This window comes from Alligator mississippiensis, chromosome 7 (assembly GCF_030867095.1).
Source record: "Alligator mississippiensis isolate rAllMis1 chromosome 7, rAllMis1, whole genome shotgun sequence".
Lineage (NCBI taxonomy): Eukaryota > Metazoa > Chordata > Crocodylia > Alligatoridae > Alligator > Alligator mississippiensis.
The window spans coordinates 69,065,175-69,091,657 of NC_081830.1; the positions used below are offsets into that span (position 1 = coordinate 69,065,175).

General features: G+C 42.6%; 1 protein-coding gene across 2 annotated transcripts; it reads right to left on the reverse strand.

Moving 5' to 3' along the window:
• Positions 1-778: 778 nt before the first annotated feature.
• Positions 779-25,873, reverse strand: NMD3 (NMD3 ribosome export adaptor). Of its 2 annotated transcripts, XM_019491759.2 has the most exons (16): positions 25,723-25,873; positions 24,843-24,977; positions 23,420-23,516; positions 21,003-21,083; positions 20,279-20,407; positions 18,592-18,682; positions 18,267-18,345; positions 17,797-17,893; positions 16,768-16,885; positions 15,781-15,926; positions 13,200-13,312; positions 12,259-12,331; positions 11,353-11,459; positions 9,930-10,000; positions 9,461-9,571; positions 779-1,539 (listed from the first exon to the last, which is right to left on the reverse strand). In XM_019491759.2, the coding sequence occupies exons 1-16, from the start codon at positions 25,764-25,766 to the stop codon at positions 1,529-1,531; spliced, it is 1,503 nt and encodes a 500-aa protein (XP_019347304.1). In that variant the 5' UTR covers positions 25,767-25,873; the 3' UTR covers positions 779-1,528. The 2 variants fall into 2 exon arrangements, with proteins under 2 accessions (XP_019347304.1, XP_006278699.1); XM_006278637.4 differs by lacking the exon at positions 779-1,539 and having other exon boundaries at positions 7,652-9,571.
• Between the last annotated feature and the right edge of the window lie 610 nt (positions 25,874-26,483).

The following is a 26,483-nucleotide window of genomic DNA, read 5'->3' on the forward strand; positions in this document are numbered from 1 at the left end:
CGGCGACGGGGAGAGGCGAGAGGCTGATCAGACCCCTTACAGCCTTCCTGATATACGCTGGGTCCAATAGGCTCCGCAGCGCTTAGAAATCTTCACGAGACGTGAAGTCTCCTCCTCCTGATGTTCGTGGAGTCCTCCAACTTGGGCGGAAACCACTCAAGGCTCTTATACGGCTAGCAAGCCAATCGCTAGCCGCCACGTAGGAATAATTTAGAACTGACCAATAGTGGGGCACGACTTTAAATACAAATGGCGGGAACTCCTTGCAACGTGCATTTCTGTGTTGCAACGAAGAAATGCACCCTGCAAAGAAAGCTACAAACGGCGGGAAAATAATTCAGCAGTGCCGAAGCGCGCACAAACAAAAATCACAGCCTTGGGTTGTGACATAAGGTTGCATAACTATTTCACTCCAGTATCCAAACTGTTTTCTGTGGGGGCTTTTGAAAGGCAAACTGTTTTAGCAAAAATGATTCAACTGTTCTCTGTTTTTATACTTGAATATTGATTTGTTTTTAAGAATCAATATAAAAATGGTCAGGAAGTACAAAGTAGGATTTGGTATCGGGGGAGGAAGGAGAAACCCCTCCGCCTGAGTACAGGCCTTCAAGAAGCCTGCAGCAGAAATGCTCCAACTTTCAGCATGCTCTGTGCTCACCAAGCGGGTGTATTCCAAACTTCTGGGTTCCACGTGTGTGTGGATGAGTTTGTGCGTGTGCCAGCTCACCTCTCTCAGATATGGAGTAAACCAGTTTAATTGCCTTTAGCAATCATTACAGATTTCACACTGACAACATTTTGGGTGTTGTATTTTTTTTTTTTTTTAATGATCAGAAAGGTAGATAATGCACCTGCTGAAAGGCATTTGGCAAAGGACTACGAGCCACCATTTCAAATGCTATTCATTACGACTCCAGCCTTGTTTGCCTTTCAGCCTGTCATGCACTCAACACAAACTGGGAGGTATGTGAAAAGCACAAGGTGGTTACTGCTCGATAAGGTCCTGATGAAGAAGCTTTTGACACTAATGAGGCTCAGGTCATCACAAATCTTACAGACTCTCAATGATGCTAAGTCTGTAAGTTACTTGGTATCTTTAGCTGCCTTCCTGTATACTTGATGTCATCATTGCTCTTAATCTGAATTTTGAATGAGAAGAACTGAGGGCTGCTGTGCTTTTCATGTGGCAAGAATCCTGTGCAATTTTTGTTTCAGTCTGGGAACTGACAAGGCCATGTCTACCTGGTACATTTACTATGCCCATGCTCAAGCTTTTTGTGATGACATGCACAGGCTGCCTCCTAAAACAAGACAGCCCTGAGTCTTTAGGAAGAGTCTTGGAAACAAATTATCCTAAATATAAGCATATGCTTGGAAAGGAAAAATGTGAAACAATGCTGTTTCAAACCATGCTTTAAAGGGAGTGTCTTCTGCTGTGCCAGTTCAAATACATCAAGCTTTCACACATGAACATGAATTCACTCCAACATATAAACTGATAAATGCATTTGCTGTGTTCCATTTTAATTCAGGTGAAATCTGAAAAAAAAAAAAATCCATGAAGCCTACTGAAGGATCATCAGACACTTCTAGACATCAGACACTACTTTAAAACTAGGTTTTTAATCTCACTTCAGTCCTTGGCATGTTTGCACCTGTTGTTAATTGTCACATTCCACTATAACAACTCTCCTGAAGTCAAAGCAGCTGTGACAGTATAAACCACCTGAAGATCTGTGCCATGTTTGATAGCTTTACTTACAGCACCGAATATTCAAAGTTCCATAAAGGACCATTCCTCTCTCAATTAATTCTTAGGTTTTAGACCATACTAAGCATCACAGAAACTGTGTTCTTTACTGTTTTAAAAAAATCTATTAATAATGTCTCTAGTTCAAGTTTTTTCCTTTATTCCCGCCCCCCCAGGATTTGTTAGTTCTTTCCTATCACCCACCCCTTGTCTCAGGGGAACACAGTTGCTAACTTAGATGAAGGCATTAATGAATTTAGAATGTTATCACCTTTTTAATGTACTGAACAAACTTTGGGCACAGGGGGCTGGCAATGTTGGCTTCTGGTCCATTTCTCCATCTCTTACGCGAGGACAATAAATTCCTCACAGGAAAGCCTGTGCTGCTAAATAAGTTGTTAATTATTGTGATGATGAGACCAGGAGCTGGCAATCTTTTGGATCACTGGCAGGACTGGAACAACTTGGCTTAGATATGAGGCAGATTGGTGTTCCAGTCATTGCTACTTCCTCTTGCCTGCCAGATGTGCTGTGGGTGCAGTCGCCAACTGCCTGGCCCAGTGCTGCTCCTGCACAGGGGAAGCCCTGTGCTACTGGAATGCTGCCAAAGGCCCCTCCCAAAGCCTCTGAATCTGGCCTGTAGGCTTTTTGCCAACCCCTGGATTAGATCATTACAACGTGCAGCAAATAGTGTATCAAGAACTTTGAAACATGAGTTCTGTTTTTTGTACTGCTGCTAGGCTGAGGGGCCATTTTACTTCCCTTTGCCCCCCAACACTGCCTGCTGTTTCTTAAAGGAGGGACCTATTCATGGATAGATGGAATCCCCTCCTTTCCTGGGAGAAAGGGCCAAGCCTGCTGCCAAACTGGCTAGGCTCCTGGCTTCCCACCCATCCTGCAAGAAATGGGTTAGTCTGCCTTCATTCCTGCCATTCATTTTCCCTAGAGCACTGAGCCCAGGGGTGAAAATGCCTACAAAAGCTGCAAAAGGGACAGAGGGGGCTGATTCTGTATCAGAAATAACTAGGGGAGAGGCAGATTTGGGGTGTAGAATTAATGGGGGGGATCAGAACAATTGAGAGGACTTGAGGTTGGGGCAGAATAAATTACTAGGCTGGAGAGAGGCAATGTGGAGGTCAAGCCAGTTCCCCCACTCACTCCAGACTCCCTGAAGTGCTGCCTGTTGACGGGTGGAATTGTGCAATATTCTACAGCACACATTGCTCTCCTTTGGAGCCATCCTGCCGAGATAGCTGTTATTTTCTCTCAAAATTAAATCCCTGCTCCCCAAATGCTTTAAAATGAGAAATGTGACTCATCTCAGCATCTGAAGACAAATCCTTGGATTACTCACTGCCCACCTGAAAGAACACACTACATTAAACTTTTATGGGTAATAAAAATTTCAACTATCAGCTTTCCTAAACCATATCTATTAATTCCTTTTCATTTCTTTCCTAAAACCTGGGGGCTTTTGTGTTATAGATTTAATTTGCACCACCAGAAGTCTCCTCCCTCACTAGCTACTGTAACCAAAAACCTTTAAGATGTCATTTGCTATTGTTCAGAGGACAGAAAATTTTAATGGCTTTCAGACCCCAAAATGAGTTGTATATTTGAAATGCTGACAATACAGAAGCTATGGGAGATGTGCTCTCTGAAATCAATGTTTAATTGAATCTTTCCTTTCCCTTTTAGGTTGGATTAGTGCCAAAAAAAGACAATTGAAAAAAAATCTAATTTCATACTTCAAGTTATGGGTAGATTGTGAGAGTTATAATTCTGAAAACATCCATACTCAAGATACTGCCAATACAACAGATTACATAGTGTTCAAGTTGCTTGCTTTCAGGTAGAACCTCACCTTGTGCTACCCTTTTGCACAAGGGCGAATTTCATCCCAAGACTAAAAGTAACTTGGTGCTTACCCAAAGAATCCTACTTTATCCTGCATGGCTCCAGCAACCTAGTTGTAGCATTCAAGCAGCGTTCAGTGAAACAAGAATACACAGAGGCTGGTGGTAGAGGCCTGACAGTTTTATGGTCTAAACTGTCAGGGCTTACAGAGATTTTTATAAATTTATGGCAATGTCTGTACACAATCTCCCAACTCCTGCAGTTCTCTCTTGGGTGAAAAAGGAAATTAAATGAAGTACTGAAAATAAGAACAGCTTGATGAGTTAGCATTTTGCACTTCAGATAACAGCTCCAGAGATTACTGCAAGAAAAGAAAAATCCCTCCACAGGGATTAGGGTTGAATTAAGCAGGATAATTCTTATGTTTTTTTTTTTTACTTATGCCAGCCAGTTTTGCCTCCTACTTATATTATATACACATGGTTTTAAATAACACATGACTATGCTCAAAGCTTCAGCTGTAGGTGGGATGGGTGTGGAACACTTCAGGTGAGGCAGTCCGGTTGATCTTCCTGATAATAAAAGGGCTGGATTCAATAACAATTTAGGTGTTTAAGTACACAGCTGCATCCAACCCCCTACTGTTCCACCCCTAACCCTAAGAGGTGTCTCCTTGTGCAACTTAGGTTCCCAGCTGCTGTAGCTGCACCTCTGTCTATGCCCAAAACAGCCCCATTCTGAACAATCTGGCCCCCAATCCACATCAGAATTCCTTCGCCAAAGTCCCCTGAGGGACCTGATCCAGTAGGCATGCTCAAAGCAGAACATGCACATACAGGTTAGGCTTCTCATAACACAAAATTGTGTCTTCTTTTCAAACCAGGATCAAAATAAGAGCTAGTCTTTGGGGTGGTGTGTCCTGTTTAACCTAGTGGCTAGTGAGTTTGCCTAGGAATGGGAGACCTGAAGTTCAATACCGTCTTCAATACCCTCCTCAATTACATATGTATAATTAACCCAGAATTACATATGTATAATTGAGGTTATTTTTCCCTGTGTGCCGAACCTTGTACTTGTTGACACGGAAGTTAATCTGCCATTTATCAGAAATGGCTTAAATAATTAGTCTCCACCACAACAGGTTCTAAAGGGTTCTCTTACCTTTCAGGAAAGTGCTCTAACATGGGTAGTCAGGACAGGGACACTCTTTACCGCCTGCTCCCCACCAGTCACGTTGTTATGCAACAAAATATTTGAAATTCCTAGGGCCAGCAAGAGAGACACATGACTCCAGTGTAATGATTAGGTCACCCAGCTAGGATGGAGAAATTGCAAGTACCACGACTATTTCTCTATTTCATCCAATGACCATTTCATGTAAAATTCATAAACAGCCATAATCAAGGACCAGAACCCAATCCCATTGAATTCAATGAGTCCGCTTGCATACACTTTCAGCATCTGGGCTTACAAGACATCCTAGATTTCACTCCACGGAGAGAGAGATAGCCTAGGAAATCTAGTTTCAAATCCTATGCTTTGACCAGTAGACAACAGTTGCTCCATGAATTTCTACAAAAAAGTTGCTTTTTGATAAATGGTAGCTTTAAGATGGACATTAAAAATAGTTTGTAATAAACTTGTCCAACTGACACCAATGCCCATTCCTAACTTATTATTCTGAGTAGTCAAATCCCAAGCTGATGGAGAGGACTCAAGAAAGAGCTCACATAGCTAAACAAGCGGGCAAAAAAATGGCAGATTAACTTCCGTGTCAACAAGTGTAAGGTCAGGCACACAGGGAAAAATAACCTCAATTATACATGTGTAATTCTGGGTTAATTATACATGTGTAATTCTGGATTCTGAACTAGCTGTTGCAACTCCGGAAACAGACCTTGGAGTCACTTTAGATAGTTCTCTAAAAAACAGTAGCTGTGTCCAGCAGCACTGTTGATAAAAGAATTGGAAACAGAATGGAAATATCATGCCACTACAAATCCTAGATGTACCCACATCTTGACTAGTGTGTGCAGTTCTGATCTCTGAATCTCTAAAAGGAGACAGGAGAATTAGAAAAGGTACAGAGAAGGGCAAGAGACTCAAAAGATTAGGACTCTTTAGTCTGGAAAGGAGAAGGCTGGTGGGGGAAGAGAGAATACAACAGACAACAGAGGTCTGTTCATGAACGATGTGGACACAGTGAATAGGGAGCTGTTATTTACCAAGTCCCAGAATGCTAGAATTAGGGGGGCACTCAATGAAATAAGCAGAAACCTCAAACTAACAAGGGAAACTATTGTTATGTAGTATGTAGTCATCAACTTATGGATTAATTACTACAGGAGATAGTGTGGTCTCTATAAAGACACTGTGGTTGTATCTGTAAAGACAGATAGTGTAGCCAAGTTCAACAACAGGCTAAATAAATCCATGGACAATAGATTAATAGCTATTAAATAGAACAGTCAGGGATGTATCCTTTGGCATCTCAAAATGACGGTGAATGTCAGGGGTGATAAATGAACAGGGGATCACTCTAGATATACCTAATTCAATGCTCTCCCTTTAATGCATTTAGTTTTGTCACCAGAGACAGGATACTACACTAGATGGACTACTGGGCTACTAGATGGATTACTACAGTATGGCACCTTTTATAATTCTCTCTCCAGAAAAATACAGTCTTCCTCAAAAATTTAAGCAGATACAGGACCTAAAGGAAACACAGCTTCACCAAATGGTGGGATTTTTCCTTAGCAGCTTCCTATGACTACTTCAAAATTAAAAAAAAAAAAAAAAAAAAGATGTTCCCAAAACTCAGCATTTTTTTAGGTTAATCTGGGGAACCCTCTGTCACTTACTAACAAATCTTACCTCTGCCAAGAAATTAGTCAATCCAAAATAAGTATTTAGCAATGAAGAAATGTAAACGTAGGCTTCTCCTTCTATGACTGCGTAACTAGAAATTTGTTAGGAAACTGTAGTAAAATGTAATTGCTATGAAGAACCTGTTGTGGTGGAGACTAATTATTTAAGCCATTTCTGATAAATTAGAAACAAAACTTTGGTTGTTTTGAAAGATTTTGTTGCAGAAAAGGATCCCCTTTGCTGAAACAGAATCTCTATCTGTCCATATTGAATCAGTCAAGAACCCCCCCAAAAGCTTTTAAAATAGCTTTTTTTCTTGTTTCACTTCAAGATCTTTTAACATATAAGGAGTTTTCCAGGGACGACTCATTTTATTTAAAATGTATTGACTATACATACCATTAGGTAGTGCTTGTATTGTGTGAACACAGACCACACGCTAATCACTGTGTCTTCAAGAACACAGGTACAGAAACAGCAAATGAAATATCTGCTGAGCCACGATTAGCTTCTTTTGGAATCTAAAAGGGATGCTGACAAGACTAGGGGGGCCTAAAATTAGAACTTTGCTTAACTTCAAGCGCACACAGCACACTGCCTGCCTGCTTGGCCAGCCAGCTGTTCCTGTTACAGTTATCAGCTGGCAGACAAATACATTAGCAGCCTGCAAGAATCAGGGATTTATTATTTTTATCTATCCTTTGGTAGAACTGGTGCTTTCTTTGCCTTTAGATAATTAATATCAAAATTAGAATGATAAGAAATGGTATGAACCTAATCACAGAAAAGGAAAGAGGACAGCGTTAGTCAGAGACCGTTGTTTTTTTTGGGAGACAGGTTAGCTGAAAGGTGATTTCTTACATGTTTTCTCTCCAGTGTGCGAGAGACAAGAGAACAATCCAGCTGACACTGCTGACAAAAAGCAAACATGAAGAAACATGTCAGCCGACAGAAGAAAGAGTTAGTCATAGGAGAACTAGGTTTATTACAAATACTGTAGCTCTCATTACACAACTCACCTCTTGCATTTATCATCTATTTAAGGAAGGATTGGGCATGTTAACTCCTTTAAACATGTGAGCACAGTACAGCCCAAAATATACCTCAGTCAGGTAGAGAACAAATTAATTCAAATTTTAAGTTAGAATTCCAGAAACAAATGTCCACACAAAGTTGCATCTCCAGCATATTTTTTATGGCCAAGTTTCTACATCATTTTCCCCACAATAGTAAAGTCTGTATAATAAAATCCATATTTATGACAGTGATAATTCACTTTGGCTACATAGCTGCACTCTCATGAAAAAAAACTGTAAAAACATTGTTTTAATGAATTTTCTATTTTGGACCTTATGGCATGAAGTGCGACTGGGGATCAAAGCAGCCTTATGGATTTTGGTTTTTTAAATGCTATTCCATATGGTGTAAAATATTGACAAACCTCCTGAAAGAGGATGTAGATCATCAGGTCAGTGTAACACAGATGCAAAATAATAGAGTGATCCCTTTGTGTGCCACTCTTGTTCAGTGCCAAGATGCCCCCCCCCCCCCCAAGCTTAGCTACATAAAAATGCCTGACAAATCATCTTTTTTTGAGTACAAATTGACAATACTAAGATTAACTTAAACAAATTACAACATTATGAAGAATAATTCAGAAAAGAATCAAGCCTAATCCCACTTTTGGAGACTGCCATTGACTTCAACTGGAATTGGTTCAAGCCCCTAGGCACCAAGGATATTTAAGACCTGGATCAAGCAAGGTCCGTGAATAAAAGGTCACAGGCAGGAATTGAAACTTGACTATAAGATTAATTACAGCCATTCTTCTCCACATGGCACAGTGTCTGGGTTACTGGCAGTACCACTAGGTATATCTTCACCTTATCTTGAAGCCCAATGCAGCTTTTTCTAACTTTTGACCTTTTCTTTCAACTGTTCTGCGTGGATGTCTCCTTATGGCCCTTCCCAGTTACTCTGAATCATCCTTTTCAGAAAAGTTAAAGGGAAAGTGGCATTACAGGTTTTGCATTTTATACATTCTTATCCTCATTTCCCATCCAATGAAATCATACATTTACTGGATGTTAAAGGCTTTTATATATCTACCAGTTTTAAATATAAGGATCTAGGTAGTTTATTCATATTGCTCTCACTCACTTGCACTGACATTCCGAATTGGGCAGTATGTATTATACTGAGCAGGGATGCCCAATCTTTGCTATAGAGAGGACAGAGTTAATGGCAGCTGAGTTAATACATGCTTTAGTTAGCTTAGCAGTTCAAGCATTTATTTAATAACTCAGGCGGCTGAGTTAATATATTCATTTAGGAGATTTTTATGCAATTGCCATTTATCCCTAGCCTTGCTAAAGGAAGGGAAGCCACCCACATAAGTTTAAAAATATGTAATACAGATGTATTTAGTATATTCTACTTGAAGGTCTAGAAAGTATTAAAAAAAAAATACCCTGACAACAACTCTCCTGTGAAGTAGGATAATATTCCTATTTTACAGGTAAGGAAACTTAAGAGTGGTGGCAGAAAAAGATTAAGCGAGACAGGAAGTCTAACAACCAGCAACAGAACCTTGATCTTTCCATTCCTAGTTCTTTTCCTTAACCACAAGACAATCCTTTTTTCAGTTTGTCACTTTGTTTCCACACTACAGAAGTTACATGAGTGGTGAGCAACACTTTCAAAGCGTATCCTCGTTTAACGTTGTGATGCCTACATCAGCAGTTTACCACTAAGGAATGCTGATCCCCAGGATGATTCTGACTATCATATCCATAAAATAAGCTGATTTAGGATACAGCAAGATATATGTGTATAACTGCCCATTCATGAGATCATATACATGCTTATAGTTAGCTTTGCAGTTCATAGCATTTATTTAAATACTGGATATTTCTTCCCTCAAGGGAAGAAATTTTACTGCTTTTATGAATACACGTTCTTATTATGTCATCATATCAGCACCTTCCCCACCAGTTGCATCCTGGGAGATATGGAGATCCTCTAGCATCTCAGCCAGACTGATCCGTGGAGCACCATCATCATCTGTGTCGCTCTCCACCGGAATGTGTGTACCTGAGAAAATAGAAAAGCCAGACAGGGACATAAAAACTCCAAGAAATGACATTCTTTAAAGCTTATCAATAGCAAACTGTCACTCATACATAAGGCTGCTACTAACAGAGCAAATCCCTTCTTGAATCAGAACAAAGCCTTCATATCTCTCCCCAGCATTTCAAACAGAAAACATACACAGACACAATAATCAAAGGCTTTTAAATATCTAGAGACATCATGATCTTAAATAATATGAAGTCCTCTAAGTGTGTATCATGTTAGTCTGAAAAACTCGCAGGGGTCTGAATACCCTGAAGTTAAAAAACACCTGAAGCCATGTTATTAATCAGAGCTGAACTGCCACAGGAAGCCTTACTTTTATAAATATTGACATTCCTTCGAATTGCTTCATCTTCTTCAAGATCTTCAAGGAAGTCCTGGTACTGTCTATAAAAAGAAGAACAGCCTCAGAAATGAAAACATTAAATCTGTTCTCTTTTCCTCAGAAGTATGCAGACTCTGAGTCCGGTAGGCTAGCTGCCTCAGGGAAAATAAAATGGGGTCATGTCAAATAACTACAAATACTTAAGGCTGACCTTACAGGCCTTACTTAAGTGAAATTCTCTGTGCCTACTAGAAGTAAAATCCCTATGGAAGAGGAAAACATACAGAAAACTTCACAAGTTAACAGGTGATCAGATTTTATTTTGTACTAGGTTTATTTCCGTTATCGCTTCAGCTAGGTAAGAATTAGAGATCTAAGGAATTACTGCCTATTTCTACCAAGTTCAATGGGAATCAGTGAGAAAAAGGTAGTTCTGTCTCCTAAAATCTTATACCCCCAACTAAATGCACAGAAAGCCAGGACAGAGTTGAATTTTTAGGATTAGGCAAAAAAAGGGCAGGCAACCCTTACTGGATCTAAGTCTATCATCTCCATAAATTTAAGGCATCCATTTTATATCTTGAGCATACTTGCAGGGAACCTAAGAACCTAGCTGTGCTGCATTTCTCATTCTTAGCTATCCTCAAAGCCAAAAGTGTAGGAAGGGAGCACAGACACCAAGAAACTATGGTTTGGTCCCTTTGACATATGCTCCTAAACAATCCGATTTCTAACTCATTCTCTTTTTAGCTTATTTTTATTTTACATGACTTATTTTCTCATGGTTTTTATTTAGTTTCTATGTTCCAATTTAACTGTGATGCACTGCCTTAATTTTTCCAGTCAATTAAGGATAATTTGGAATTTTACAGCTGTTTTGAGTTGAATTTGGCACTTAGCATAACTATGACAAATACTTTCCCATCCTTGTTGATTTGTCACTTCAGCCAATTCACTACACAGTAAGTCATCCTAAAGACATGCTGCCTGTGACTCCAATTCTTTCTCTGCCCTTGGAGTCAATACTTTTGTTGTGGAGTTCTGAATTTCATAATAGTTTAGGAATAGTATACGAGAACCAGACAATTTTTGCTGATTAATATTTGGGATAATCTCCCCTGCTATTTCATTAGTCAGGACAAGATGAAATTTTATTTTAAGTTTAGAACTTAACTGTGCCTTTGAAGCATCCCCTGCAAAGACACACTGCCCCCTAGCATGCAACAGACTTGCCAAAGCCATCTTTGATTGAGTGCAGCACATACCATGTGTAATACAGGACCAATTGTACTTGTCTGTGTGGAACTAAGAAGAAAGCAGGGACTCTGCTTACTAGATCTCTCTGCAGATCCTCTCCTTACTTGCACTCTACCACATTTTGGAGAGAAAGAGAAAACTAGAGCATTTAGCAAACCTTTCATCATCTGTATCCATGCCTTCTCTATCCCTTTCCAGCTCTTTCAGTTTCCAGTTCCTGCGATGCTGGCGTTTACTACGGTCATAACTCTTCTTTATTAATACCTTCATTGGAAAATAGAAAATATTCCAAAAATACATTTTCAATAAAACATTGATAATGTTTTCTTAAAATACAATACCAAAGAGTTCAGATTTGTGTGTGTATAAAATAACTGAACTTACTGTGCAATCATACAACAGAACACAAGAGGGCAGAATGAGAAAGCTGTACCACTGATGTGAAAAAAAGGCGTGACAGTCAGTTGGGCATTTAAAATGGCCTGTTAGGCTTCCCAAGTATTGTATTTCACCCTCACTATTCAGTACAGGTATCACTACAACTGTAGCACATAATTTTGAGCAAGGAGTTGACAGCAGTTCCAGTTAAATCATCAAGAAAAATAATTTTCAGAACTGCAGTCTGAAGTATCCTGGCCCTAACACTATGATTTTTAGGCCAAGAAGAAGTATTCATTGTATACACTAAGACTGTTCAACTCGTGATCTGCATATAGCCCACAAAGGATTAACTCATGATCCCCGGGTTCCTGGTCTGGGAGCTGCTCACCCCATTGATCCTGCTGCTATTGCCACTGGGGTCTCTGGGCTTCCATAGCTTTCTCTCCCTGTCCCTAGGGTCCAGGGAACCCATGGCCCCTGCTTGGTGCAGCACAGCACAGCAGGAAGGCCCACACAACATGGCAAGGGGTGCCCACTGGGTGGGGTAGGGCAGGTCTGTGGCATGTGATGTGTAGCCAGAACAGTGTGTTGCCCCAGGACAGCCCTGGTATACATCATCATGTTCTTTTAACAGTGCAAAATACAAAAGCTTTTCTAAGGAAAGGAGACTCCAAAACCTTACCACATCTGGGACATCATGTGGATTCATTTTATTTGCAAATTCATCATTTAGGTTACAATTGGCCAAGTCGAATCTAAAAAGAAAGAGGTTTACAATACACTTAATAGCTTGAAATTTCACCCTTTCATGTTTTATGCTAACATAAAGCAGCAGCAGGATATAACTAGTTTTATAGTTCATTTAAAAGATACACATTTCCAGGAGGCAGCAGTACAGAGGGAGAAAATCCATGTTTATAAGCATCCTGTATAACAAAGTCTACAGTTAACACTTTAAAGAGTAAGTTACATTACCTATCTACTACCTGGGACAGAGCTGGTAATCCAAGTTATCAAGCTGCATATCTTTTTCCTACTTCACTGCTACCTTCTTTCCTACTAGAACTTTGAAAATACCAACATCTAGAGCTTCTAATAAATCCCCTCAACCTCTGCAATTCCACTCCACCTCTGCCTGATCTGTAGTTTGTCATAAATGCAAATTAAAGAGACTTTTTGCTAACAGTGACTGACCCCCTCCCATCTTGCTTTGTCCCTTTATGGTACTGAGACTCCATTACCAAGGTGATCCAAAACATCTTGCTGGTCATGTCTCTAACCTCATTCCTTCTGACACTGGCTTTTGAAATTACAACACTTGACAATTCTGCTGGTGAAGCTTGAGATGGAACAGAATCCACATCAGCTTTCCACAGCAGTGACAGCTCTCACAGCAGTGATCGCTCTAATCACTATAAAATGGAAAAGCTACAAAACTAGCTGCAATGATGACTAATTACAATAAGCAGGCCTTAATCAAGTATCATTCTTACAACATGGGATTTTCAGAGTTAAGAAGGATACCTTAAAAACATATAGCCTAATTCTCTGTTCCAGGATAACCTACAGATTCTGACACTTTTAACCAAGCACCAAATACAAACAGAATATAGCAACACAAACCCCAAAACTAGGTCCCCAGGATTTAGAAGGTGTCCCAAATGGGTACGGCAGAAATACTGATGATCTGTATTCATCTCTGATGTCTTCTTTACCCAGGCTTCAGCCAGAGTATGCTAGAGAAAGAGAAAACAAAACATTTTCATAATAACATATAATAGTAGTAGTTGCAAAATTAAAATATCTGCACTGCTTTGGTACCATGTCATATTACATCACTGACTATATCCTTGATTATCTGCAGGGATCAACACTGGAAGCCAAGTTCTTTGGCTGGTGTGCTACAAATTAAGCACAATGCCCTCCGATCCCCTCCCCTGTCTGACCTGCTGCTCTGCTTTCCACTTCCTGCCCTACCTGCCACCATGATGCCTGATCCCTCCACAAGGTGTTGCATGCCACACACAGGCTGCCTGAACCACTTGTAGCATGCTTGCCAAAGGCTGGCCATCACTGGTCTAGTATATGCTACTTCCATGTAAATGCTTGCCTTTTTAAGAGCAAGAAATAAAAAAAAAAAGGACACAACAGGTATGTTTCACATAAATGAGATTATAAAGGATTTTTTTTTTACTTCACTTTTTTTTTTTAGGTTTTTAAATCAAACAACATGATTTAGTAACAATGTATTATTGCCTTTGAGCAGCAAATCTTTTTCTGAAGGACAAAAGTTTAGGAGTGGTTACATACTACTCTATAAACGAGATGCTGCATAAAAAAACCCCAAAACAACAAAACCAAGCCATACCTAACCAGTTACCTAAGATGACCAATTTCTGCAAGGGGATATGCAATTAAACAACACTACAGACTACCATTCAGAAGTTCACTGATGTTTTGGCCTAGGAGAAATGAGGTGGACCTTTTGCCAAAATACTTAAGCCTGGGCTTAAAAATAGACCCTGAGCTAAATCAAAACTCCTATCCAACTTGTACAACTGATTTATCTTTAAATAAAAGTTATATGGTGTGAAAGATGCACTCTACAAGCCTGAGGGAGGGTCCTACAATTAACTGCAAGCAAAAAAATTTGTAACCTAATAGTAAGAAGATTAATGTATGGAATCAATTTTAGTTTCAAGCTGAAGCAACCTGATTTTTGAAAGAAGAATTAACATGATGTGTGTGTGTGTGTGTGTGTCTATATCTATAGATATAGACACACACACACACACACATACACATCTCTATCACTCCTACTTTATGAAACAGGGATTCGGGTTTTCTGTTCATCAGGGAAAAACACAGTAAAACCCGGATTTTCTCCTTTAAAGGAGAAAAACAGGGAAATGGTGGGTTTCACTTTGTAGGCTGCCAGAGCTCCAGCCTGCAAGGGGTTGGGTGGAGCAGGAGGAGGGCAATCAGGCAGGGGTCGCCATGATGCACGTGTGCAGATATATGTACATGGCTGCCAGGCAGCCCAGAGAGCAACTCCCTGCAGGTAAGTCTGGCGAGGGCGATTGAGGCCCCCATAGGGAGGGAGGGAGTTGGGCAGGGCCAAGCTGTGCTGCTCAGCTCAGCAGGGTGGGCTTGGGGCTGGAATGCACCATGACAAGGCCTGGGTGGGGAGCGTGGCAGGGAAGCTTGATGCCACCACCTCAAGCCCCACACCGCCATGGTAAGGCGCCCCTGGCCTGCCTGGCAGCAGAGGGGGCAGCAGCACAGAGTTGTGCCCCTTGCTGCTTCTGGGCAAGCAGAAGGCACCTTGCCATGGTGGCATGGAGCTCCCAGTGATGGCAATGAGATTCCCTGCCTGGCCCTGCTGGGTCCTGCCTGCTGGGCTGTGGAGGCTCTAGGGTGAGGGCAGTAGGGCAGGGAGCCCGAGCCTTCAGCAGGCAACCCATATCCACTCTCCCCTGCATAGGCTCCACTCTGCTATGGCACCCATGGGGGAGGCACAGCCGGGCCTGCGCTCCACCGTAGCAGCCATTGCCTTCCACTGGTGGCAGCTGGGGCTCAGGTGCTGCTGGCAGGTGGAGGTGGAAGGGGGCTGCAGTCCCTGGCCCTGTAGCCCTTGCAGCTGGGGGCCCTCTCTGGCAGGGCTGTGGGTGGGGAGTGAGGGGCAATGGTATTGGCAGGGCACTGGCATATCAGGGCTGCTCAGTATCACAGAGCAGTGGAGGGGGAGTGAGGCAGGGGACAGCCAGAGCTGGACCTGCATCCAGCTGAGTGAAGGGGGCAAGAAGAGCTCTGATTTTCCATGATAAAAAATCCTACATCAAATGTCAAAATTAACAGATATTTAGAATGTATTTTATATAGTGACTGAGGCACTGGTAGGCTTCCAAATTGCTTTAAAAAGGTAAATATATCAATAAAACATCGTGGTCAACTGATATGTGTGTGTGTATATATATGTTTCATTTTAATCATGGAAAAATATGGATCTTTGGCGTTTTAATCACAGAATTTGTGATTTTTAAACACAGAAAACCAGGATCCCTGCATATGACAATAAAGTGTTACACCTATCTTGGAGAAGAGCTTCCCCAGTTAACAGTTTTCCAATTATATCTGATTTGTTTTGTAAGGTGGCATGAAAAGAGATGTATAAAAGTGTTAAATAAAGCAAATAAACACTTACTTTGTTCGATCTCATCCCTGCACCTGCACTTAGTTTCCTTTCTTGGACTCTGTTGATATCCATAACAATAAACTCCTCCAGCTGCTTTGGGTGGAACAAGCTATTGAAAGGATGACGCCAGTAAGTATTTCCATCGATGTCAGCAACTGAAAGTAATGACAATATTGTGAAGGAGAATGGCAGATACTCTTCCAGGACAAAGTGAAGACCACTACAAAATGGTTTGTGATATTTATTTTGAACAGAGAACATACAAGGCTTATGATACAAACTTCTCTTAGTAGCAATGCTGGTCACGGATGTGACAAAGGTGCAAGCTCGCTGATACAAGATTTCTGGCAGAAGACACTGCACAAACAGTGTCTGAAACCATAGCAGAAGTGCCTTGTAGCTACCATATACTTGCATAACTAGGCCAGCAAAGTTCTCTTGCTGTGTGCCTATTCTAAGTCATAAGTTAATTAACGTTCCCTACATCATATATTAATTTTAGAAATAAGAAATCTCTCTGACAAATTAAGTGCAGCAAAGCAGCAAAATGAAAAACTAAATCTACCCACCACCTGCACTGGCTTAGCTGGTTTGTAATTCTAACTGCATTTTGATTAGGACAGGAATGGCCAACCCAATAACATGTGTGCTGCAAATGGCCCAGACAACTTCTGTGTGTGGTATGTGGCATTGGGCATGGCAGATTGGGCAGGAAGTAGAAAGCAGTGCAGCAGATTGGGCAAGGAAAGTGGATTGGAGCAGTACTCAGGGAAGATACACGGCATAATTTGTGATGTCTCCCAAAAAGGTTGACCCCCACTGGCCTATTTCTTAGTCTGTCATTAATTTAAACATCAGAGAGAAGGCTGGCTCAAGTTCTGAAAACCCAAACATGTGAAGTTGCATTAGGTTATGTTCAGTAGGAACAATGCCGATAGGAAGAATTGTTGTTATAATATTCTCTTTAACTTTCTAGGGAAAGGAGAATCCACTTACTCTGCAGAGTGTTGGGATCAATGAGGTGAATGGTACTTGTCACTCTGATGCACACACAAATTTGGCTCATGTTCCCCAGGCTTTGTGCTAATTTGGGTGACAAACATACTACATTGTCCTGTACACCAAAAGACAAAGTTTTACATATATTTAGTTCCTTAGTTGTAGCTGAGCCTTAAACTGAAAAAAAACGAGTGTTTAAATTGACCTTGAAACCCACAGCCACTGCTACCTCCATTCAGTTAAGTCATATACCCGACCAGCATGGGGAAAAACCACCACTCCCTGAGACACTTTGTGGTGATCAACAGCTTAGTTTGGATTCCTGAATCAGGCCTTTGAGGTTTGCTGTTGGAAATTAGCTTTATAATTACAGGACAAGGCTGTTTTCCAACCTCCAACTGAACAGAGAACAATCACATCCCTTGTCTGTATCATGCACCTTGCACTGGTCTTCCACTATCAGAATGTTCTGGATATTTCCCAACTATGAGAATACACACTCTTCTCTGTTTCAGTGTCTGATCTGGTGTTCAGTAATTACTTTTTCTGGGATTAACAAAAGAGGTGGCAATGTAGAAAGTATTAATAGGAAATCAGTAGTGCTTGGACACCTAATAAGTAAGCAATCATCTGCTAATGCAAGGAACTGGACTCAGTGGCTCAAGGAGGGTGCTTCCAGGCTTACATTCCAAAGATGAACTTGAAGCTGACATGTAAAATCTGCTTTAGGGATGACACCAAAACCCCAATTCAGAAGATCTTTGAAAAGGGAACAGGGAAATTCTCAAGGCAAGAGCTTTCAGAACTCCTAAGAACTGCCTTCACCTTTTAAATCACAAAATAAAATTTGCCATATAAACTTTAAGAACTGGATTGCCTTTTCTTCTGATGAAGTTAGACAGATGTATTACACACTAGGTTCATGCTGTATCATGAACACCATCACCAACAAGGGCAACTAATTATCAGTCCTTGTAGAGTTACTTTGCTGAAGAATTTTTTTTCTAAAAAGAGAGGAAATGCTACCTTGCATATTGGAACAATCTCCACGGAGAAAGTACTTTTGTAATTGTAGACATTGCTATGGATATCATGAGAAATCAAACGCTGGGATGATTTTGATCTAAAAAATATAAACAGTAAAATGTTACATATATAATAAAGCCTTTAATGAAAGAGAAAATAAAATTATGGCACCCATGGGGGAAATTCATTTTTGTATTCAAATATAATCACACCAGCACAAAGTATAGTGGTTAAAACAGGTTGTGATAGTATGCCTTCATAATACAAATAAGCCAACAAAAGCATGAAAAACCTTCTCCATGGACAAAGAATGGCTCATTAATAGAAGTGCATGAATAGATATCGTGGGATATTTTTGTCAGTGTAATGGAGAACTAAGAAATCTTCATTAACATACTTCTTAAATTCAAAGAATAATTGATTTTCAAACATTTGACTATTTAAGCTGGAACACAAATGGAAGAATATACCTGGCAGGAACTGTACAGTGAAGAAAGTCTACCATCTTCTGGGCATGCTGTTTTGAAGCATAATAAAAATCCAGGCCATCTTAAAGAAAATATAGCTACATGAAGATACAGTATAATATATAAAGCACAGTACACTACTATACAATAATACTACATTACTTAATATTCTACAATAAAAGTATAACACATTTAATCCTGAACACCTAGGTTATGCACATAAAAAGTCACTGTACATGCAAACAGAGGATACTTGCTGTTTGCTGACCCAATACAGGCTACCAAGATCAGTTGTTTTACTTCCGGATTAGAAAAGTACTTTGCTTACCATGAATCTCTTTAATGCGAAGAGTATTTTGATGAAGTCTGTGCTTTAAAATCAACTGCTCCAAATAGAAGAAAGTCTTTTTGTGAGAAGTCTGAAATCAAAACAATTCACTTAGTTTATGATTATTATTGAAGACTGTCTAACCCATCGGCCAAAACAGCATGTCAAAAGGAGAAAAAAAAGTACCAAATTAAGTCAGTTCTGGACATGTCTACATGTGAATTTGCACATGCCTAAACTTAATGTGCCTTAGCCTAAGGTGCATTAAGGAGATTTAGGTGCGTGTCTATGTGTGGATGCCTTAAGGCGCCTTAATGCAGCTTGCTGGACAGCCTACCCTGGTCAGCACCCTGGACAGCCCCCAAAACCTGTGGCAGCGTAGCAGGGCAGTGCAGCCTAGTGCTGGCCGAGAGTGTGGGAGCCTCCAGTCCCCCCAGATACGGTTGGCCTGGCCTCGGCCCTAACCTTCTCCCCATGTTCCTGCCTCCGCAGCATCAGACACTAGCGGGCCAGAGCCAAGCCTGCAGGGCCCCATGCTGCCAAGATGCAGCAAGTACTGTTCTACAAGGTGCAGACACCAGAGCTGGAGCAGCGGTCCTTGTCAGTTGTGCCGTAAGTCGGCAGAGGGGGCAGAAGGAGCGAGGACTCCTGTCAAAGCACAAGGGAAAGGCCCTCCCCACAACTCCCTGCAGGGGAAGGGGACAGCAGAGTGTGGGCAGAGCCTTTGCTAAAAGCTCTCCTGAGCCTCTCCCTCGGGGTGGGTTTGCTGGCTGGGCAATGCAGAGGTGGGTGGAGCAGGGAAAGCTGTGTTGGGAGCAGACGCAGTCCCAGCCTGCCTGCTGTCCTGGATGGGAGCCCCAGCATGGGCTTCTAAGGGTGCTGGAATCCCAGGTGGGCAGCAAGGTATCCCTAGCCCCTGCAGGGGCTACATTGCCTGGCTAGCAAACATACTCTGAGAGGCATGGAAGAGCTGCTAGCAAAGGCCCTGCCCTTGCTGCACTGCCCCCTTCCCCTTCAGGGAGTCATGGCAGCCGGGGGGGGGGGGGGGGGGGGGGGGGGGAGGAGGAGGAGAGTCTTGTCTTTCCCTTGTGCTTTGACAGGAGCCCTCAGGTCTCCTGCCCCCTCTGCCGACTTACTGCACACCAACAGGGACCACTGCTGCTGGAACTGCTGTTCCAGCTCCAGCGTCTGTGCCTTGCAGAACAGCACATGCCTGTCTTCTTCTTGGTGGCACCCAGCAGCAGTGTGGGGCCCTACAGCCTTGGCTCCAGCCCACTCAGTCATGTAGTGTTAAGGCACTGTAGAGTGTCTACACGTGGGTTAAGACACCTTAATTGCACCTAAATTTGATACTTACTTATGCAGGTATCAAATTTAGGTGTGATTAGCTTAAAATTGTCATTTTTAAGGCACATTGAGGGCACACGTGTAGACCTGTACCCTTAATGTGCCTTAGAAATGGCTAATGCGCCTTAAAAATCACCACATGTAGATGTGTCCCCTGTGTATCTTCTTCACTTGTGTGCTTCAGCAAACATATTGGATTACTAGGACTGAGGGAGCTACGGTTATAAAGTGCAACCACACTGAATTGATTAGATACATTGTGAAGAAATTGAACACTGGTATACTTTATAAAGTTCCAGGATACCAAAGCAGATGATCAACGATGAACTTTTATTTTTACCTTCTGTCTGACTTGAACTACTGCTTTCCAGAAGTCCTTAGCTTCAACTCTATGGCAGTCATCACACATTTGAGAATGAACAACATATTCCACCACAAACACCTGCTGAAGAATTGCTCCATTCATAACCTGCAGAAACAAATTTTAAAATTTAAGTGATTCAGTTATCCTCTTTCAGCTCCATTTGTGTCAGGATGACACCATTTTATAGTTTACCTTCAGGGCTGCAAATATTCTTTCAGAAATTACTTCTGTAGGCAAATAATTGGTATAGAAAGATTACACGATAAACAGACATGTTATGCTTTGTATGACAATAGTTCTTTCCTCACAAAAGCAAACAAATTTTAGACTATAAACTGATATTTAGAAAACTGATTTCTTCATAAATAGCATATTTGAAAAATGAGTTTCCCCTACATTGTCTTATTAAAGTGTTGGAGAGACAAGTCTGTAGCTTCATAAGCTAAATCTTCTGTTTTCTCCTGGATGTGCACAGTCACTTTGCCTCCTTGGGGCTAAAGAGCAGCATACTTTTTTCAGGGCTAATATCAACACTACTCTATTTGTCAGATTTTGCACAGTGAAATCTGTATTCCTCACAGATAAGGAATATCTTCACAACACACCTGGCCTCCACTAAGTAGAAAACTGCTTTTGTATATAATAATTTGTCCAAAATATTCTTTAAAAAGGTATATGCAGATTTTTGTAACTCAATTACCTCTTTTTGCACAGTTAGCTTTACTTTAAGTCTCTTAGAGTGGGGTTCAGTCCAAACAAAGCCTGCATCAATCAGCCGGACCTGTCAGTGGGAACAAACACAGAAGCTTATTCATCAGTCCTAGAGTGGATAGCCTGTTGAAAGATTAAAATACATGTTTAATGCATACATACTTAACCCTTAAGAATAAAACTTGAGGCACCACCAATAAGAGTTATCAGTTATGAAGTATGCCATTCACAATTGAGCACTGGAAGATTCCTAAGAAAAATTTTTGTATCATGACAAACCTAATAAAATAATTTGAGCTACAGCTGTCCATTTTAAGCCTGGAAAAGTATTCTAAAACAACCTGAATAGAAATACAGACACAAAGAAAGCCTTTTGTGTTTTCACTGAGACAAGATGTCAGTTAAATAAAAAACAGTATAAAAAGGTTTAGCAAAAACATGAAGTTACTATGCACTACAAGAAAACTAATGAATATCAAATAGAAGTGGAAAAGTGATCTTGCTGCTATACCGAGCATTGGTATCGCTGATACTAGAGCACCGTGTCTTATTCTAACATCTACACTTCTGGAAGAACATGAAAATAAAAGAAAGAAGAGACACAAACATCATGTGATGGATAGACAACAAGCTTTACAACATGAGTGTCAAAGAGTTCTCTTTGCTTAGCTTACTGAAGAGAAAGTTTAATGACAATTTGATCGCTGTGTGGAGGTACATGAAAAAGGTAATATAAGAGCGGAGGGGACTTTTCAATTTTACTAACGAAGTCCAACAACGGGAAACTACAATTGGAAAAATTATGTTGCCAAAATAAGAAGCATCCCCCTCAGAGTGAGTTTAATCGCATGCTGGAACAGCTTGCTGAGCAGGTGGCAGACTTGCCATTGCTGTCTTTAAATGTAAATTAGATATCTTTTAAAAGATATACTTTAAGACAACATCTAATGGAAGGGTGCATGGAGAAGGCAGACTGTTTTCTTGTGGCCTTGGATTCTGAATTGTCCTGTCTGATCCCATTCTTTCCTCCAACTTGGAAGAAATGTTCTCAGTCTGATCAAAACACTCACAGTAAAGTCACAGTAAAATCACATGCTTCAGAGTGTTGCTTGCAGAAGTCAGGAAGGAATTTTTCTGACCTAAGGCATAATTGGCTGCAAGTTGTTATGTGAGAGTCACAGATTTTTGTGGGTGATATCTTTTATTAGACCAACTGCATCACTGGGCAGACTTAGGAGAACTGTTGGCTACTACAGTAACTTCCTCAGGTAAGTAATTTGTTGTTAGTCATCTATTGTAAACCGCTCTGACCCTTTCTGGATATAGCAGGATATAAATCTAAACAACAGCTGGATGTTGGATATCAAAGGGGAGGGGGCTAATGCTCTCAGGAAGTACAGAGAAATCTTTATGTTGATGACCTGCTGACATGTCCTGCTTGCATGCTGCTTATTATCCAACTGATAGAACTGGAGTCAGGAAGGATTTTTCTCTCCAGATCAGAATCTCAAGGAATTTGGGACGTTTTTACTCATGAACACAGACAGGCCTTAGACTTTCTACTACAAGCATCTGAGTATTTTTTACCAATTTAGGTCCCTGTCATTGCAGAGTCCTCAGGCATTGGTGTCACTTTAGTCTTTTCTGTTGTTTGCCTGTGGCCCAAACTATAATTTCTTGAGGACTAAAATGCATGGATATAACTGGAAACACATTGGATTCAATATGTGGATAAAATGTAATAGCCTGTCATTTGTCAGACCAGTCATACGGCCTCTGCTAGGCCCTTAAAATAGGGGCGTCAAACTCATTTGGCTCTGTGGACTGGATGAATGGCACATTGTCAGTGGGCAGGTTGGACCGGACCAGACCCACACACTGGCTCTGCATTCCAGATCCAGAGTGGACACTGTGTAAAGTGTGGTCCTGTCCTGACTGCCACAGGGCTGCTGCACAGCTCTGGAGCTGCTGCTAAAGATTTGGCACACAATAGCACTGCAGAATTTAAGAAGAAAAACTGCAGAATTTCTTTAATGAAGTAAGAATACTAACAAACAAATAGATCATACATTGTTATAATTATCTGCCAAATTAGTTTCTATTAAAGAATTGTGAATGTCAGTTTACTTCACTCATTTCTTAGTAATCCCATCGTAAGAGAAGTATCTAAAATTGCATGAGTCAGATCCTGCTAATCCCAGTCTGCAAACTGAGTGAAAGCCTGATGCCACTGAAGTCAATGAGAGTTTTCTCACTGGCTGCAGAGGTTGGGATTTCACCTTCCATAATTTAAATGAATTAGTGCTAGGGGAGGGTAAGTGTGCTCATTATTCAAAAGGGTCCAAATGCCATAACAAGTTTATCAGACTTCATTTAATACACTACTAACAGAATTTAGTGACTAACCTTGTTAAGGGAGGCTTTGATTTTTTTAAGACACAAAGTAAGAAGTTCTCTTGATTCTAAGGCACATTGGATCCAAGTTCCTGGAGGCTGAAGATACCTGATATAAGGAAGACATATTTAGACTATGAAATGGCTTCAACAAATGTTTCAGAAATCACTGTTACTTTGGACATCGAGACACCTGACGTTACATTTAAGACGCGGTTAACAGGTTAATCGTGCCTTAAATAGTAACCCAGCTGCATGTACAAATCAATGTTAGGCATGACAATAGAGTAAGCAATGTGGAATAACTTTGTGGCTTGTTTGTATCACACCTTAAAACTGAACGTGACCAGCTGGGCTCTAGGACCTGTCAAAGCACTTTGTGTTGCCTGGCTGGCCAGCACATGTGGTTTTATAGCTCCCAGAGTAAAGGGACCTGGGATTGGGCTGCTATAGCCAGATCTCATGCTCCCTGTGCACAGGAATGAGTAAAAGCTTAGTGTGCCCCCACAGGGGTTTGGAGAATCAGCTGATTATTGTCTGGGGGCAGGGACTGATTTGGTTCCCATACAAAATTGACAATCAATTGATTGTCAGCACCTTGTTTCATCTTACTGATGCAGGGGGAGCCTGGGCTCATGGTCCCAGGCTTCCCCTGCGCCAGCAAGTAAGATGTGACTGGCATATAATCTTTGATCCCGAAATCTTGCATCCTGCCATGCACATGTGGTGCGATTGCTGGGATCCCAGATCAGATCCCATCACATCTTAAAGCAGACATCTGTCAAGGGCCCAACTGATAATGTTATCCCTGTAACACAATGTTCACACTCACATGGCTTTTCCCATCAACAACCCCCTGAACTACCAAGTTTTTCTCTTTGAGAATACTTTAATGTGGGCCCGCAACCGAAAGCCCTTTGTGCTGCTCTCAGTTAAGACTCCCCAAACTCTCAGGATTTTATAAATATAAACTGAGCTTAAACGATTAACAATTATGTTATGATCTGAATGTTTCCTAGCAACACATACTGTGCTGCTGGGGCTGTTTATGCTGGCAAACGAAAGGGCTAAAAAATATGAACGAAAGCATAGACCAGGGGTGCTTAACCCCCAGCCTGGGGGCCAGATCTGGGCCCTAGAGCCATGTCATTCGGCCTGTAGGGTTCCCCACAGGCCGCAAAATTTGGCAGTGGATAAGCAATGGCAGGGTCAATTGCTAATCCCCTGCTGCCAAGTTTCTGGCCTCCTGGGGAGCCCTGAGGGCTGGACAGTGCTGACCTGTGTCCTACACTGGGCTAGCAGGACCTGATTTGGGTGCATGGAAGCAGCATGGGGCCTGATCCAACCTGTGGACCGGCCCCGTGCCACTCACGCGACCCTGGCACAGATGAGACCAGGCACCGAGGCAGAGTCGTATTGGAAGCGTGCTCCGCACCTGCTGCACTGCTTGCAGAAGTGAATGCTGGCCTGCTTGGGGATGCCGTCGGTGATGTCCACACGGGCGCGCAGGCAGGCCACGCACATGCTGGCAGGGTTGGGCGGCACGGGCACGCCGCACTCGCAGCACAGGCTGAGGAAGAAAAGAAGCAGGAGCCGCTGTCAGCAAAGGACGCTTGCGCCTAACGCGCTGCGGAGTTGGATGCTGCCACTGCTCAGTGATGCCAGATCCTAAATATGAACTCATCACCATGGAAGCACAAAATTACTTTATTTGTTGAAAAACTACTGTACACTGAAAACCATGTGAATGCGCTTTGTTATTTACTTTATATTGCTCGCAGCAAATCACCAGTGAGTGAGAACTGGGTCATCAAAATTGAAGCATTTCTTTATTCCCAGACAAGCAAAGTGCTGACAGCAACCCCCAAAGTTAGTTAAGACTTCCTGAGAGCAATTTGGCTTTTGCATATGTTGCATCAATTAGCTACCTCAAAAAATATCCAGGAGTCGTGGGAGAGGTGGTATCTTTTCTTACATGAACTAGATTTTTGCAAAAAAAAGTTTTTTTGCACAAATCTAGCTGGTCTAATAAACAAGATCACCTCTCCCACGAGTCCTGGTTGCTTTGGCCTCTACACCAATACGGCTACAACCTGACGTATCAAAAAATATCCTACACTGAATGCTTTCACTACGCGCGCTCGTACCCGGGCAACACCGACGCCGCCACTGCGCCTGCGCGCTCACCATTGCCCACTTCCAGTCCCCGGGGGGAGGGGCTGCCCCGGGCGCCCGCGCAGGCGCAGTAGCGGCCCCGCTGACACGCGTTAAGTGCGCAACACCCGCCCCTCCCCCCCAGCAGGCCCCGCACTCACATGTGCCCCTGGGTGGGCGCCGCGGATGGCGGCATGTACTCCATGGCTCGCCCCGCGCGACTCCGGCCAGGGGAGAGCAGCGTCAGCGCCCGCAGCACCAATTACCCCGTCCCGCGGCCGCGTGCGCACCCCAGCGTCCGCTTCCGGGGCAGAGGTCGCGGCGGGGGAGGGGCTGCTGTGAGCCAACGGGCGGTGAGCGGCTGCGAGGTCCCGCCCCCCAGCCGGCCGCCGGTGCCGCGCGCCTCGGGGCGGAGACGGGGCACGTGGGGACCTGGTGCCGCCGGATCCCGGCAGCCCCGGACAGATTTCGGTTTGCCAGGCCGCGGTCACTTCTGGTCCGGTAGCTAGCGTTTCCTGGGCCGCGGCCCGCGGTTGGGAGCCCCTGCCCCGCGGGTCTGGCTGGGCAGGGGAAGATCTCCCTTGTCTTGCTGCTGCAGACCTGCACCGTGGGGCTGGGGCAGAAGGGCAAAGTGCACCCATGCTCGGCCCTGTGGGGCCTGGCTGGGCAGGGAATAGCTGGTGTTCTCCACTCCCGCAGACCGGGGCTGGAGCTTATTGTGTTGGCATGTATTGCTTCCCAGGCACCACATGTACATGCGTGTGGGGCAATGCAGCAGGTTGAGCTGGGTCAGAGCAGCTCTGGCTGCTCAGGGACCCTGGGGCGGGGTGTCAGCCTGCCAGCCCACTGCTCCAGTTTGGCTCCATGTGCCACGGAGGGGCTGGCTGGGGCATGAGGGTGCTTCATTACAGGGGCTAGCCAG

Coding starts and splice junctions, on each gene's coding strand:
- NMD3 (XM_006278637.4), bottom strand. CDS start 25,766: ATGGAGTACATGCCGCCATCCGCGGCGCCCACCCAGGGGCACAT. Junction 18,346..18,591: donor TCGCATTAAAGAGATTCATG/GTAAGCAAAGTA, acceptor ATTTTCTTTAAG/ATGGCCTGGATTTTTATTAT. Junction 10,001..11,352: donor ATGGATACAGATGATGAAAG/GTTTGCTAAATG, acceptor TTCTTTTTATAG/ACAGTACCAGGACTTCCTTG.